Source organism: Bactrocera oleae, chromosome 4, assembly GCF_042242935.1.
Source record: "Bactrocera oleae isolate idBacOlea1 chromosome 4, idBacOlea1, whole genome shotgun sequence".
Lineage (NCBI taxonomy): Eukaryota > Metazoa > Arthropoda > Insecta > Diptera > Tephritidae > Bactrocera > Bactrocera oleae.
The window spans coordinates 33,084,155-33,102,211 of record NC_091538.1 but is presented as its reverse complement, the minus strand read 5'-3'; the positions used below and the strand labels follow the sequence as shown (position 1 = coordinate 33,102,211).

Genomic DNA, 18,057 nt, shown 5'->3' with positions numbered 1-18,057 from the left:
GATTTTCATTGCTCTAAATACTATGGGATTTTGCAATAGCAGACTTTTTTTGCTCTGCCAAATTACTATTTTTTGTAAATTTGTTTATAAAACTATGGTGTCAGATTTTCAATGCTTTAAATACTATGGGATTTTGCAATAGAATAGTTATAAAGCATTTAATAAGATTATGCCCTAAAATTTAGTATATAAACGTTATTTTTCAACGAAATAAAATAAAATATTAACGTGTAGGCAGACTTCTTCTTGCGAGTGTATATTCCACGAGGCGGCTCTTGTGTGAAAAATACTCTGCGTTAGATTTATATATTATTCGTCAACGAATATGGGGTTTTTTTTCGAAATGTGGTTTTAAAAAAGAAATAAAGCAAATATAAATTAATGTTGTAGTCAAGAATTTAGCTTTATTATAAATATAAGTGTTGCCATTATGTTTTAAAAATGGCGGCAGGCTCGCATAGTTTCCAATTTCCGAAAGGCCCTATTTTCGACCACTTTTTGCGGCCGTATGTTAACAATAAGGCGCCACACATTCTCTTCCAAGCCGTCAATCGTCTCACGCTTATCTGCGTAGATAAGCGACTTCACATAAACCCATGTTGACATTCAGCAATAAGACATTGGTACCAAAGATTGTCCGCATCAATATTTTCCAATTCAGGCAAAAAAGTCATGAATGATGGCTCCATAGCTCACCATTGACTGTAACATTATTGTCGGCTTCAGTTTTGAAGAAATATGGATCAATGATTCCGTCTGCACATAGAGCAGACCAAATAGTGACTTTTTGAGGATGCAATGACGCCTCAACAACGGCTTAACCAAAAGTGAGCTTCATCGCTTCAAAATTTTCTTGTTAAAATCGGGATCGGTGGCCATCTCGTTTTGGGCCACCGAACGTACGACGCGCCACAATGGTGGTCGCTCGGCTCTAATTCTTGTACGAGTTGGATTTCGTAAGCCCGCAAACTAAGATTATTCCGTAAAATCTTCCATAAAGTGGATGGGCACAGCTCAAATTGTTGCGCACGATGGCAGATGGACTCATTTGGATCTTCTTCTATACTCTGCAACAGCAACAGCATCTTCGCTGCGCACTGTACGTCGACTCTGAAGATGTATACAATCCACTAAAGTAAACATGATACGAAACCGATCCATGGTTGCTCGAATTATCGACTCTGCAGGGCGATTATGTCGACCGAATATTGGACGCGGCACGCGTTGGGTCACGTGAACTATTATTGTTTTCGTAATAAATTTGCACGATTTGCAAATTTGTTCCATAGTAAATCTGTTCATTTTGAAATGTCAAACCAAACTGAGTATAAATCAAGCCACAGCTGTCACAAAGACCAAAACCGAGAGAAGTAGTGTCTTAACGTTTAAAAAAACACTCGTTTTATTATAACAAGTATTAGATTATTTGGATACTAGGCAAGTGATGGCCGATCTAGAGTTTGGACAAATCAAATACTGCGCTTGATATGGATAAATTTGTACTAACAGTTAAACATGGAGGCGACAGCGTTATGGTTTGGGGTGCCATGGCCCCTAAGGCTACTATGAACCGCTATGTTTTTAAATACATATTGGAACACAATTCGAAAGCAACTGTGGATTGTTTGAGTATTGGAATGCATTGGATTTTTCAATAAGACAACTATCCAAAGCACAAGGTGCACGTTGTGCAAGATTGGTTTCCATATAATGCCGCCAGACAACTACCACAGTCACCAGGTATAAATCCTATTTAATATATAATATATATTTAGGACGTTCTAGAAAAGAAAATGTGAAAATTTGACATCAGTAGCCGTAAATTCCTAAGAACTGCCTTTACCCGAGCTTGGGCCGAAATTTCTGCCGTCTACAAGCGGTGATTGATGCCCGAGGTGGAGCAAACAAATATTAAGATTAAAAAAAATATACCTCTAAATTTTATCATGATTCTGTTGCATAAATTAACAAATGTTAGCTAAGCCCTCGATACACTTCGTTTCCTAGTTGGCAACTGGTACTTTATATATCTTTATTATATCATCTTTTATGCTTTTTTAAATTTGATATATTTTTTTTTATTTTTTATTTGTATTTATATTGTCATTTTGTAGTTTACAAGTATTTAGTCATAAATCAGCGCATTCTGTATAAATTAACTGTGCCTATCAGCTGTCGATATGCTGATAGACTTTCCAAAGCCAGGTGTCCTATTCACTTGGTTCATTATTGTTAAATGCGCAGGCGCGTCAACGTGTATAATCAAACCACCAGTTCTCGCATTCTTTGAATTGCATCTTCGCGTGTTGCCTTTCACTATTTCCCGGCACCCCCTTGTTGCCAATCTGCGTATATATTCATGTGTTTGTGTGTGTATATCGACTTCGACTGTCTACTGACTATTGCCATGCCATAACGTATTATTGATTTGTATATTTCCGCCGGCGTGCCGTGCCTAGCCAACTAGTGCCTCGCATTCATGTGTCCATGCGTCTGTCTGCTGGGAACAACTAACACTAAACCTACCCTACTCCTAACTCAAGACTTTCCCACGGAATCACCTCATTAAGTGTTACTTCGTGCGAGTGATAACCCATTTAAGTCTTCTCTATGGTACGGACTGACGGGCCCCTAATATGTTCTATATGTCTTAGTTTTACAATGATTGAGGCTGCCGCTTCGTTGACAGCTTTCCAATTCTCAGTGGACTGACACTTAAGTGTTGTTAAGTTTTCCAACATAAAACTACCTCCTGACTAACATTAAACTACTGAAGTTTTAAGTTTTGCCATGTACTCGAAAAATGTGGGCAATAGAAAAATACATGCTCAGGGTCTTCTATGCACTCTGTACACATTGGACAGTTCGGATAATTATCATGATGGAATCTGTACATGTAGCTTCTAAAGCACCCATGTCCACATAGTATTTGGGTTAGGTGGAAATCCAGGTCTCCGTGTCGTTTGTCTGTGGGTCCACCGTCCTTTGAGTGAGGTTTGCCATCGCTGCTGTCATATTGATAAGCTTTTGACTCTCTCTACTCTTTTGACTCCTATAGACGGCTCTGATAACTTGTATACTCGCGCGAATTCGCGCTAGATATCGTTCGGAAAGCACTGATTACTCTTAGTGTTGACAGCCGGTGCACTGTGTTAATTTGTTTGGCATATGCTTTAATGTTTAACGCCTGGAGCCATATTGGGGCCGCATATAATACAACCGATCTTATTACCTTTGCGAATAAAAATCACTTGCTGATCGCCTGAGCGCACGCAGCCTTTATTTGCCATCATTCTTGAGAATTGTGTTTGCTTTAGCCGAGGTGTATTGTAGGAGCTATATTCAGATATTCTTTCCTCCACTTTCTTAGGACTTCTGTCTTGTGCTCAACCAGTACTAAACTCCTTGAGAAGAACCATTGCCGCAGACTGTTTACGCATTTATTGCATTTACTCCGGAGATCATCTAGATGTTTAACCATTGCTACTACTATAAGATCATCCGCGTAGGCGATTAATTTCACGGCTTCTGGTTGGTTTATTCTTAGCACCCCATCATACATCACGTTCTTTCATAAGTGCCCAATATTAGTCATATGTTTTCAAAATAACTTATAATAATGTTTACAAGATATTGAGGAGCGCGTATTTCATACAGAGCCTTGATTATGTTTGCCAATTTTGCCGAGTTGAAGGCATTCTTCACATTCAGGATGATCAGCGCGCAATATTTTTTTAGCCTTTCCATCTTTTTCCACTTACTGCACATTTTGCAGTGTCAGCTTTCTGAATTGCTAACTCCAAGCGATATCTTACTATGCTTTCGTACACTTTGCCAATCGTGTCAAGCATGCACAGAGCTCGAAGGTAGTAGAAGCAAGCGCTGAATTTTCCATGTGTCGGGGAATATTTCTTGTACATTTGGTATTTTATTCATGACTCCCTTTAAGGTTATGTTTGGTAAGTCATCTATACTAGGCACTTTCAATTTTTCCGCTATGGGCAATCCTTCTTCTAACTCTAACTATTAGCGATGGAGCTACAACTTCGTTTCGTGGTTTAGCAGAGGTAATCAGATGGTGTATAAGAATTTGACATGCATATTTTGTACGCCGTACCCCAAGGGTCTACGTTTGCTTCCTCACAGAACTTTTCAAAACAGTTCCTCTTACTGCGCGAAATGGCAGACTTCAGAAACTTCTTTTGTCTTTTAAAAATTTCCCTGAGACTGTTTGAATTTCCCCCTTACATTGATTACGCTGTAGACGGCGTCTAGCTGCATTACATAGCTTTCTGAGTGTACCTATTGTATTTCTTCAAGATACCAAATGTGTGGCGTTCTCGCCTGGTGTATTTGCTGAGCTCCTCAGAAAGGTCAGCATAAAAGTTCTCTTGTTTCCAGTTTCGTTTTTGGCAGGTGCTCTTGCTGCGGAGTACTGTCCTTTATTTTGCAGTCTTGCCAGATATGTCTGTGGTCTGTGGAACGCTGGGAGTATTGCCCGCTTAGTAAAGCGACATCCAATATTGTCTGTGTAAACAGTGCTGCAGCGCATTGGTTTGAATTTAGCTGTAATATCCTCTTTTTTCCTAACGACGTCACCAATTCCAGATACTTGGGGTATGTCGTACTCAAAACTATGTGCTGCTTTGCAAAGCATACACCTTGTATTGTTGGTGCATGACTTCGCAACATATCCCCCCCACCAACTTGTGCATAGGGACGACCTGTCTATGGAGTTTCAGCATTTGCGTGCCATGTGACCCAGTGGAAGCACCTAAAGCAACGAGGAATAGGGGTGTATTCCCAGAGGCGGCAAATGGACCCCCCGATCTTATTTTTGCCTACCTTGAGCGCAGCTTTGAAATCCTGAGCGCACACGCATATGAGAGCTACTTGGGTGCCCCTTCGGGTCTTTCGTATACTCTTAATACTTATTTTTCTCAGATTTTGTATTCCGCACTCCTTTTGTAGTCTTGCGGTGTAGTTATCTCATCCAAATCCGTTGACATAAACGTGACGATGTGGATTTTGGGCTGTATCACAGCTATTTCCCCGACCACACGCATCTTTTATTTTCCGAAGAATTTCAGCATATGATGTACCATCCTTTTTTGTAAGTATGATGGCGTCAGTGCGCAGTGTGTGTGTGAGTGTGCGTGGGTCTTTCGCTGTTTTGCCCTGTTTGCGTTGCTCAGCCGCAAGCAGTTAATAGTTGATCACGTTTTGTTATAACACAAGAAGCAAGAAGAGTCGGAATCGTCGTCAAGGCAGCAGCGAAAAGTGGAAAAACAATTGTGTGTCTTATGGGGTTTTGTTTTTTTTTTATCAGCTCAGCTCGGTTTGAAGCTTCTAAAATTTGTTTTTGTTGTGCTTTTGCTCTTGTGCTTGTCGCTTTGCATATTGCATATTTAATTTGCCCGAAGTGGGCGGAAAACGAGACACTTAAATGATTGCAAGTGGCTTCGCACACGCGTATGCCTGTATGCCGGTTGTGGCGCCATCGAACGGTTAATCTCAGTACATATCAGGGCGAATCATTATTTGGTATTAACATGGTACTAGCAATATCCGCCCGAAATGATTATTGTTTCTTACTTGAAAATCGAATATGCTTAAGTAAGCGTCAACGTTATATAATTCATTAATTAATTAAGTTTGAAACAATTATATTTATCTAGCACAGTTTATATATTCATTTAGAAGGTATGGATGTATGTTAGAATGATTTGCAAAATGCAATGTTCCTTGTTGATCGGTACGTAGTGCCACTTACGGCAATTCACGATTCCATCACAAATTGTAAAGCATCGATCAGGTTACCAATTTACCAATGATAATTTATATAGTATTATTATGCCGTCGGTGGTTGATTGTTTCGATACGTACTTGTATCCCTTAGTCCGAATTAATGTGTTGGACCGTTCGCAAAAGTAATTACACTTTGCCCGGATATATTACTTTACTATTAATAAATTTCTTTTTAGTAGTTTTTGCATACACGGTCTAGATGAATCCACTTATTAGATTTTTGTGTTTTAAGGTTACATGTCAAGCATCCAAACCAATGTTTTTATAACATACGCGTAACTTCAAATATCTCCTAATTCATATTGACGTTTTCGTGTGTAGATAAAATCATCAAATCTAACTAAAATGAGTAAATTTTGATTAAAAATTGCAGTAATATTACGGCATTAATTTATAAGTTCTCAAGCTCAAACTTATTTATCTTATTACGCACATCTGAATCAAATGGTTGCAAAACCTTAGTTAAACCTGTTGTACATTGTTAAGTGCGTAAAAATGCTATTAAACAATAATAAAAATAAATATGTATATTATTACTTTATCTTTCAGTTGCCCCAATTAGTAGAAAATAATCCACTTATATCAATAGAAATTTTGCTGAGGCTTATGAAAACGGTGGAAATAACGGAATATTTTAATGTTTTGGTACAAATGGACATAACACTACATTCAATGGAGGTTGTTAACAGGTAAAAAATATTTCAGCTAAACCACTCTTGGATGTATTTATAAAATCACAAACTCATATGTGAAAACATAAAGTTGTTTGTATATTAAAGTTTGAATATTAAAATAAAGGATTATTGGCAAAAGAGTTAATTAATTATGTATAGTGAAAACTTATCTATGGTATAATAAAATATGTGTTTTGTATCATCCATAGGTAAGAGGAAACTGCAATCGCATTCTGAGATTCTATTTCGGCAAATTCTAGCTCATCTAGAGATTTCCGAGCTGGCTGCGATATTTTGTTTTTGAATATTCATGAAATGGTTCTTGTATTTTACACTGGCCCTTTTATGAGTAATATAGGAGCACTAAGTCTCTCTTAATACGTTAAAATAGTGATGTGTGTGTATCTGCTTTGCAGCCTATTCGTTATTTTACTTTATGTTATTTTTTATCTCTCTTTTATCTCTACAAAAAGGGACCTAATATGTTTTGGTAAACTGTTCAGTTAAAAAAGAGATATGTTTCATGCAATAACCTTTTATATGCGTGCGAGGTTAAACATTCTTGAAAACATGCGTGCAAATTAATGTATATGTTTCACAAACTGGTAAAACTATACCAACCGAACTCAGTGGGAATATTTCCTTCAAGCATATATTGATGCAGTCTGAAATCGGATAATAACCACGACTTAAAGAGCGATACCTCGCTAAGAAAAAACGGTACGGTTGCACCACTCACTTTTATGTGGAACTATTTGACCAATTCGAGCCGCATAGCCGTTTTAAATTAAATATTTACCAGTACCGTATTAATCTGCAACTGACTGACTATGCAAATTATGTCAACCCAAAGAGCCCATGCGAAAAATATTGTTTTTTTTTTTAACTTTTCATTTAAATAATTATTTATTAGAGTGGTAGTGTTTACATATAGATGAAATTAAATGAAGTCACATTATTTCTTTTGCAGTTGTGGTACTGGTGGTTACAGAAGATGGACAATTTCGATGTCATATTCATACAAGTAGACCCACGTTTTGGTATTTTAGTGCGGGTCTCGCCTTAACACACATCATACGCTAAGATGCCATAAGAGATGTTGAGATCCTCTCAAGCACTGTTTTTTTAAACTTTTACGTTCATTAACAGAGGTTGATAGACGACTTGCATTAGCCGATGACTTCACGACCTTTACTGAATACTGAAATATTTGTGTTCGTGAAAAAATAGATTCCCCATTGCCACAACATTTTCAACGATTGCGTTGCAATGATTCCATTGGAAACACAAAATTTCAAGCAAAATCGTTGTTAAATGGTTTTTTTCTATGGTATCAATCTTGTTTCGTTGACCCATAAAAGATGTCGCAATAAAATCAATCTAGAATTGTTCGATTAGCATTATATCCTTCAGTACTAAAAAATTTGGAAGTTTTTTAACTTCCCGCTAAGAAAATTGAAAATTTTCTAAAAATCGGGAAGATATTGGTTTCACCCCATTTTGCAAAAATCGAGTTCTCAACAGATCTCGACGTTTTGAGGGTCGAGGAAGCTTCCCCGAACATTTCTACGATGATGTCCGTATGTCTGTATGTATGTGTGGATGTATGTGTGTGTGTGTGGATGTATGTGACCCTCTTATAACTTTTAAACGGCTCAACCGATTTGAATAAACTAAACGGCATTCCAAAGGGTTTCATTGCACTTGAATTTCGTGTGAGTTTGGACCCAATCGGACCAGTAGATTTTGAGAAATCTCAAAAATAAAAATTTCTTCCAAACGACTTGACCGATCGACACCAAAAACTAATCAGTTCTAAACCTTGAAAAAAACACATCGTTTGCCGCAAACCGGGTCAAAATCGGTTGATTTACTTGCGAGATATCGAAAACGAAAAATTTCGAAGAGCTCAAAAGCAGTGAAAAAAGCGAAATTTGAACGTTAGCGTATGAAATTAGAGGGAAGTTGCAGGGATGGCCCTTGAGGCCAACCGTTTTCCACATTTTTTTTTACCAAAACACGCACTAAAATATTTGTAACGACACTACTGAAACCTTTTTTTCACACTGATAGCAAACGAAAAGTTTATGCCACGCATAACGAATATGCAGAATTTGTAGTAGGTATAAAGTTTTGCCAATCTGAAAATGTTTCCTCGCCTTTAATCTTTGTAAATTGCAAGAGTAAGAAATGTTCGTATGCCCCGAACTTTTCTCCTCCTTATTCGGTTTCCTTAATATTTAATAGAGTTTTCCCATTTTACTTTTTAAAATATTTCGTAAGCAAGGGTGTTTTTATTTATCATTCAGAAAGCTCGATTGTAGTTTTACCTCATATAAATATATACTTATATGTGCAGGAACGTTTTTTCCTTTCCCTGTTTAATTTTTTACTTTTGAATATATTTGGTTGTTGTTATCTTAGACATAAGGGTTTTATATATCACCGCATTGTTTGTTCCGTTACTTTCAAAATTTAAGAGCGCCTATAATATTTTATAGTAAATAATTTTATGTGCACGTTATCATTGGTTATTCATTCAGTTAGGGACACAGTTTAAGCATTTTTATTAAAAACAAAACATTGTTTTAACTCGAGAAATATCAGAAGTTTAATTGGCATCACTGACGCGTACAATTCGATCAGCTTTTTTTGATCTTGTTAATATGTCACCTCGTGCCGTGAAATAAGAAAAATTAAAAATGAGTGCGAAGCAACTTTTCTAGCAGAGAGTCCTAAAGGTCCCAAAAATAATTCCAAGTATTTAAATACGAGCAACAACAACTGTAGTGTTGTTAGAGGTGGTCTGACTATTATGGAAAAACTGGAAGCGTAAATGACAAGCCATGAAGAGGGTGGAATCACGTGACGTCTAAAGTGAGGACAAAGCTAGTGTACTCCTTTTTGAGAAAAAAAAAAATTTAATTAATAAAGGATTTGATATATCTCTAAATACAATACGGGACAAACTTTAGGGATCTGTCGTCAAACAAAAATCCACAGTACTGTAATCAAACCCCTACTTTGAAAAACATTCAGTATCTACAGGAATAGAATCTATCTCTACTTCAGTGCCAAGTGCGTACTCAGCGTTGAATAATTTCACTGGATATTGTCCAAATGTACAGGCTATGGTAGTATGGAAGACGCTTCTACTGTAATCTCGACCTCGTTGCGGAAAGATTTCCAAGAATTTTTTTGACAAATATTTTTAATATGACCTTAGAAGGTTGTAATATCTGTCCAAATCCTTCTCCATTTGGGATAGTTTTGCAACATTAAATTGCCTTCTGCAATCTTTCCGTGATTTTTTAAGCTCAGCAGACCACCATGTTGCCCAATTCTTTCCCTACTATGGGTTATTGGACAAGTCACTTTTAATGCTTGTCGACAAGATTCCGTGAACTGTTTAAGGAGGATGTTTAGGTCCACTTTGTTCTTAGATTAGGAATCGTAGGAATACGCTACGTTCTTGCGTGTGTACTAGCCCTTCCAACATAAGTGTTATATCTAATACTTCCTGTCGAATTTTAGTTATAAATATTGTTGTATAACCACTATTGCACAACAAAAGCTAAGTACCTAGCAAATAGATAAAGATCAACTCACTTCTTTCGTTGATATCTCATTTCCACAAAGAGTTTGGTCTGTGTTTAAATCACATCCAAGTAATATCAGGCATTTGGACGTCTTGCTGTCCTGTACCAGTTCTTTTATCGGCTGCGATGGTATTTGGTCATTGTAATACGGCATGTAACTCGTATCAGTCGGTACCTGCTTAGAGATAATAAAGATATTATACTGTGATGAAGATTTCGTCTCCAAGCCAGGTTTTGGTGGTGTGAGGTTCTCTAAAGCGATTACGAATTGTCAACCCTCCGTTGGCAGTTTTGAATTGCAGGCTCCAATAAGGTACATTATCTGGTCAAGCTCTGATGGTGTAGCCAGAATCCAAACCCCTGCCCTTGGCCTGGATGGTTAATCTTTTCTATCGACTGCCACCAGTTTAGCTCCCTAACTGTAGCTAAAGGGGCTTTATAAAGCTGGACTGATCTCTCGCCAATTCCACATCCAATTATCTGGATTTGGCTATGGTACCAACCGGCATTTATGCATGACGGTAGCAGATCCGGATTTATTAATAGCACCCTGATCCAGGACGCCAATGGTAATGCAATTCCGGGCCACATCAGCAAACGATTTAGTGGAAATCACACCCTTTGTTTTCGGCCTTTTTAGTCTCTTCAGCTAACCTTTGTCTTTTTACCGCCACTGCTGGCGGTTTGAGTTTGTAGTTGGGTAGAACAGCTTCCGCACAATCAATGGATTCCTGGAGCGCTCCATTGGCGGACGGTTGCAGTTGTACCCTTCTGAGCAAGTACGACGATCCCGCATACCTTGCTTTTGATGGATCATCCTAAAAGATAGGGCATTCTTTTAAGGAATGTACTACATACCACTTCTAGCCTTTGCACCTAGTTCATTAGTTGCTCTCTTTGTGCTGCTCTTTTTACAGCTCGTTGAAAATGCTGTTCTGTTCTTGAAACAACTAGTTCCTTCCTGCTTTTTTGCTGGACTAAATGTTTTCTTATTTTGCTTAATTCGACTCATATTTTGCATCTTCTATCTACGAGGATCAACGAACACCCTATTTAATGTCAAACCTAAGCTATATACCTTCCAACTGCAACATGGGTGAACTATTTCACTCAGGGGTGTTGTAGAATCTGATAGTTGTCGGAATCAGAATTGAACCCGATAAAAAAATGTAATAGGTGTAATGAATTCAGATATTATTGATTTGACGTTCGAAACAGAAATTGTATCGCTTTTGGGCGTCGCGGAAACCAGTTTTATCGGGTTTGTTATCAGAAACAAAGCAAGAGGATTTTTGCTGACAAATTTGAAATGTAAGTTAAGAAAATAATTTATATTATTGTTATGATTTAATTTATTGTTATTTATATAAGGGAATAATACAAAAAATGTCATAATTATCGAGTTTATGGAAAAATCAAGATATTTTAAGAGAATTTAGAAAACGTTACAAACGTAATTTAACACCCAAATGCGTCTTTATTCAGTCGATAATGTGATATAAATCTGTAAAGTAAGCATGTATACAAACATACAAGTAAAAGCAAGCCAAATTTCACTTGAGACTCCCCTGGTGCATCAAGTGGATTACTGTGATCTCTTAATATATTCCTTTTATTTTTTTTCGTTGCTTTTTTTCTTCAAATAAAATAAAAGCTAAAATAGCGACGCTCATTGTAAACTTTAGTAGACTTCATTCAGCATTTCAAATTTATAAAACGCTTCCTAATTCATTCATTTGCAAATTTTGTCACATTAGTAAACAGCTGATTCGAATATTGCTTTTGCATATGTTCGAAAGGACGCAAATCCAATTAGATTCTGTGACACCATTCAAAATCAGAATCGGTTTGCAATTCTGACAACTACGTAAATCTGTCTTGGATTCCACAACACCCCTGATTAAATTTTTATAGTTCATAGTTATGTATTGGAGAAGTAGGGTATTTTTGAAATATGACTCTAAAAATCCCTGTCGTCTTCGTGTGATACTACATGTCGATACATTTCATCGAAGTCATCATTGAATACGGGTTTGAATATACGCTGATTTAAGAAAAAAGAAACGTACCGAAGAAATCTTTCAACGAGAGTATTAGGTTATATATAGTTTGTGTGTTGTTCATGTATTATATTAAAGAAAATCTGAATATGTTATTATCACTGCAATACTGGTTACTGAGGTACAACATGATTTAGAGAAGTCATGCACTTGCCTAGAATCTCCGCCGCGTGCTCTACTGTTTTTAATCTTTGAGTAGATCATATTAAGCCATTTGTAAATAGAAAAATACCATCACGCCGAAAAAATACTGACTTCTAACATATATAAGTCGAAATTTATGGGTGGTTTGTCTTATGTCTGGTCTAAAAATGGTGATATAAATACTCAAAAACAATTTGCTTCCAAGCGCTAAAGGCCTTGGTATTCTTAAGCAGTCCTTTTATATCAAAACAATTACACGAAGCACAAGCACTGTGCAATCTGGGCTAATATGGAATTTTCACCACTTGCTCACGTTATCAGTATACTTGCCTGACATGAGCCTCTTCGAAGATGTATGGGCTTTACCGGACACAAATATCCACAAATGCAAAGTTTCACATAAATTAAGTTGAAGCAGACGCTGATGAAGGATTGGCAAAGAACTCTCTTTAACTTACTCAAAAACTGATTGATTCAATATCAAACAGGCTGTACTCCCTTACTAAGGAAATTTGTTATCACACCACATAATAAAAAATTTTAAATATAGTTAAAAATTAATGAGTCCTAAGTTTAAAATAGTCTGTGATGTAAATTTTTAAGGTGTTTTTATACTCTTGCAACATGTTGCTACATAGCATAATAGTTTTGTTCATCTAACGGTTGTTTGCATCACCTGAAACTAATCGAAATAGATATAGGGTTGTATATGTATATATATATTATGAGGATGACGAGACGAGTTGAAATCCTAGTGACTGCCCGTCCATCTGTCCGGACAAGCGTTAACTTGAGTCAAAATTGAGATATCTTGATGAAACTTGGCACGAATATTTCTTGGCACCCAAAGAGGTTGGTATTACAAATGGGCAGAATCGGACCATTGTCACGCCCACAAAAAGCCATTAAACTAAAACTTTTAAAGTGCCATAACTAAGCCGCAAATGAAGATGCAAAACTTTAATTTGGTAGAGGAGATCGCAGTGCTTTTAACTAGGCGTGGCTCCGCCCCCTAAATGGTTTAGTTTACATATCTTCCAAACCGTTTTAGATATATCAACCTAACTTGTTGAGAAGAAGTGATTTTATAACCTTTGCAAACTCTGTGAAAATGGGTAAAATCGGATAATAACCACGCCCACTCTCCCTTTAACGGTTATGTTGAAAACTAATAATAGTACTATAACTCAGAGAATAAATGAGCCACTAGCATTAAATTACATAACCAGGATGGTAGAGAAGGTCTCTTTAGGATCTGGTGTGAAAATTGGACAAGAGGCATGGCACCGCCCACCTTAAGGTGAAATCCTATATCTCAGAAACTACATATCTATTAGACACCGCAACAATTGGCGACAACCTTGCCTAATTGCCATATAACAAACTTTTCAATTCCGTCTGATTCTTTCAATTTACAGTTTACAAATCAAACATCAATGAAGTTATCCGAATAAAAATTTGCAAAATAGTGCCCTCAAGGTATTTCATCTCAACTAACATAAATATTTTCGAACCGGAGGGGTTCCCTTTTTGCCGCATCTATCGGTCAATATTTAAGAAATCTTAATGAAATTTGAAAATATAATTTTAGCTGAGTTATTAAAAATTAAAAAGAAAAGGATTAGGACCTTTATAAATGGAGTATGAGCTCAGAAGCTTAATTAGCTTATCTTTTTAAGTTGTTTATTGATATATTTTGGTGTATGATGCTTAAAAGTTTTTGATAGTTCTTTCAGAAAGAATTTTGAAATCAATTGAATGAAATCAAGGCGATACTTTCCTTAGTTTGATATAAAGTTTTGCCAAAAGCTGAAGATGTTCCTCCGCTTTTATTGCTTGCAAGAGTATGTTAGCCCTTCCTTACTTGTTAATATTTGTTTTTAAAAACATAAAATAATTGATTAATTAAATAAAAATAGCTTCATAATGAAACTTAACTGATTATTATACAAATGATCATCCACATTATTTAAATATCTTTCAGTTTTAACATTATCAGAGGTACTGCCTCAAATAAGCTGTAAGCAAGTGTATGTGGGTGGGTGCGAGATGGTCCTGCAGGTCAATCTATGAAGCAACTGGACAATGGTCGTGGCGCCGCCAATCTTAGGTTAAATTATTTGCACCAATAGTGGTGCACTTATTGCAAGAATGGGTAAAATCAAACTTCCTAGCAGCATAACAAATTTTCGATCTTCGCGTAATTTTTGCATTTTATTTTCTTTTACATTTTTTTCTTTTAAGAGATCTGGACTGCTTCTTGGCCTCGAGAGATTCTGTAAATATTTTTTTTTTTACTCTATAGCAAGTGGCTAAATCATCCTTCTTATTCTGACTCATCCTAAAAATTAATTCTTTGTGTGTGTTTGGACAACTTCAATATTTGGCAAAACGCCTTCTTTCGGCATTCACATATCTCTTTAAAATAATAAGAAGCCTAACACTAAACTTGATTATAGCCCCCACACCATTAGAAAGGATGATTACTTTAGGATAGAATAAACACAGCTTAAAAAAATCTCTTTTTCTACTTCGTACTGTGAAATTTTAGCCGGGTCCAAAGAAATTAAATTTAGACTGGTCGGAAAAAATAACATTTGGCCAGTCTAATGTAGTCTAAATTTTGTGTGTCACCGCCTCGATACCGAATTCGATACGTAACTTTATCCCGACGTATATCAATAATAATAATAAAAATGGGCGAAAACGAACCAAAAACATGCCTATATTTCGATATATAAAAAAATAATACTTCTTCCTGCCATAAGTTCCGTAACCAGATTTGGCCGTTATAAAACTGAAACTTTGGATAATTTTCGGCTAAAGTGGCGCACCTCAAAGACACTGTTTGTGCAAAGTTTTATCCCGAAAAATTAATTGGTGCTTGATTAGCGTACTGAAAAGTGAAAGAATCCGATGGAATTTAAAATTATGTTATATAGGACTGAAATATAGGAATGTTAAGATAATATTACATACCACATTTGGTCGATATCGGTCGAGAAGGTCCTGAAATATGGGTTTTCACTAAAATGTGGGCGGTGACATAATTTTCGTACTGAAACATAAGAATGTTAAGGTATATTACATACCAAATTTGGTCCATATCGGTCGAGTAGGTCCTGAGATATGGTTTTTACTGAAATGTGTGCGGTGACACAAGCATCGTCCAGTTTAACCTCTGGCTCCTGTAAAGGCCTTTTGTATCATCCTAGGTGTAAAATTTATTGTCTCTGGCGTATTTATAAATTGACTAATCGCGCTTTTAGTATTTTTTAACAAAACCGTTATATGGGGAGTGGGCGGTGTGATCACCCGATTTCATCCATATTTACAGTGTCGTATGGTAGGGTGCTTAAGAGATTCGTATTGAGCGAATTTGGTTGTTGTACCTTAAGTTGTTTAGGAAATATGTACATTAAACCTCTTAGAGGACGAAGTCAAGCCCACAGGTGCCTCTTACTAATGTGATCCCCTGTGTCAAATGACAGTCTTATATCTTAATTTAGTGCTTAGTTATGGCACTTTGTAGATTTTCTTTTTTGGCGTTTTGCGGGCATGGCTGATTACGCCTATCTACGAACTCGTCTTCAGATTTTGCCAAGGAACGGGTGTATCAAGTTTCATTAGGATATCTCAATTTTTACTCAAGTTACAGCTTGCACAGACAGACAGACATCCGGATTTCAACTCGTCTCATCATCCGTATCATTTATATATGTATATAACTCCATATCTATCTCGATTAGTTTTAGGTGATACAAATAACCGTTATGTGAACAAACCTGCATACACTGCAGCAACATGTTGCAAGAGTTTAAAAATAACGCCACTTTTGTTTACGAATCTGGCCTCGCTGTAAGCATTGTTAACTTTGTAACAATTTATAGCAAGACTAAGTATGTGATATTTCAATGGAATGTGGATATGCTTTTATAAACAAAATGTGGTATAGCGCTGAATATGAAAGAAATCGGTATGGACCATGGTCTAAGTCCTTTATCCCTAATGTAATGAATTCCATTTCACTGGTTGATTTTTTCCTCATATTTCTAATATAAATATAATACTAAATTTAGTTTCTTTGCTTGAGTTTACATCACATATACATCATTTAAGTTAACTAGATTGATTTTAATGAAAATATTAGAATAGGATATGAAGAAATATATAGTAAGTATGATAAATGAGTTTATGACATAAAATATAAGCTAATAAGATACCAAACATCATTTTGATAATTTCACCCTTTCGTCGAACACAGAATGTTGAATTATGCGCTGGTTATAACACTGTTATAGATGGTAATATTAGGGATAGGGACGAAACTAGACGCCTTGAATATTTGTATGGTTTACATTATAGATATGATTTTTATTTGTAGATATATTGTTTTTGAATTAAACCTTAAAAATACACGTGTGTAATAATCGGTTCAGTCATTTTGAAATCTATTGGAGGAAAATATACATATATATTATATTACATTTCTGCTAATTTTTGATTGTAACTACTTATATGACCATATAAATGTTTCTTCAGGCTTACTACTTCAGTGAATTTACCTACAGAGTTTATACATTTATATATCAGCAATTGCATTTCTACATGTGAGACTGTTAAGGACAAATATATGCAGTCACGTCTGGTGCGTTTAGTTTGTGTTTTTTTGCAATCACTTATAAGGAATAAAATAATTAATGTCAAGGTAAGTTTCCGCAAATATATATATTTTTAAATTACACAAATTCTCATCACATCTATTTATGTATGTACTTCAGAGTCAATTTTGGTACAAATATCAGTGAAATAACCTATTTTTGATTGAGGGTTCTCTCCAAAATTCAATAATAAACCTCAGACGTTTACCGATATTTTTGGTCAAAAGTTAGCAGTAGGGACAGGGGTCACCGTATTCGGTATCTGGTGGCCTGAACAGTTGTCGTCCGAATTTCAAAATTTTTGGTCATAAGGTGGCGCACCTAAAAGGCTTTTCGATGGCCTTAAAATTAATTTTCTGAGCATTTTAGCTATTGGCTTTTCCACCTCTGTGGCAGTATGTAAAAGTGAAGTATAGTCATAATACCTAGGTTATTAAAAAATTGGTTACTTATTTTGAGTTATTACCAGCTGTCCTGCTGCTGACTGCACAATAAAGAGCAATGTTACAACTATTCGAATAGTATTAATTGGTTAATATTCATATTAACGGTTACAAACCGCTACTATCGTTGTGCGTCTTTTTAAGTATATGCATGTCTTTTATTTTAAACGTTAACGACAATAATATATTTTTGTATTATTCTATTTGCAGGAATTGTTAATTGAAATCGAAGCTTTCTGTGTAGGTTTCAGCCGCATAAAGGAAGCTGTGGGTTTGTATAGACTTCTAAAAAATTTGGAACTTGGAGAACATGGACCTAGTGTCAACAACGGAAGTTTAACTTACTGTATAAACAAAAATGAAAGCATTACTCCAAAATAATTTTACAAATATTTTGCAATTAAAGTAATTGGTTTGGGGATACTGTACAAGTAAATTAAATTGTGTTTTCTTTGCACGTTGGCTGACTTCAAAAACGTACTACTGTAAAGTATCGATACAGTATTTATACTTGTACATCGTCAAACAACATACAAAATGGTGAGTTCACGTTGCGGAACAATTTACTGCAAAGTTTACTTTCACAATAAGATGTTTTATTTTTGCGAGCGTATAAAGATAAAATATGTTGCAATTAATATTAGGTCGTTCACTAAGTAATTTCGTTT

At 36.0% G+C, this 18,057-nt stretch overlaps 1 protein-coding gene across 3 annotated transcripts in view; it reads left to right on the top strand.

The window, feature by feature from the left end:
- The window catches only part of Not11 (CCR4-NOT transcription complex subunit 11), a 94,492-nt gene extending 76,662 nt beyond the window's left edge, over positions 1 to 17,830 (top strand). For all 3 annotated transcript variants that reach the window (XM_070109242.1, XM_070109240.1, XM_070109241.1), the window contains 3 exons: positions 6,358 to 6,497; positions 16,828 to 16,993; positions 17,600 to 17,830. In XM_070109242.1, coding sequence (XP_069965343.1) covers positions 6,358 to 6,497; positions 16,828 to 16,993; positions 17,600 to 17,770 — 477 coding nt within the window. In that variant the 3' untranslated portion in view covers positions 17,771 to 17,830. The remainder of the gene's footprint in view (positions 1 to 6,357; positions 6,498 to 16,827; positions 16,994 to 17,599) is intronic.
- The last annotated feature ends 227 nt before the right edge of the window (positions 17,831 to 18,057 follow it).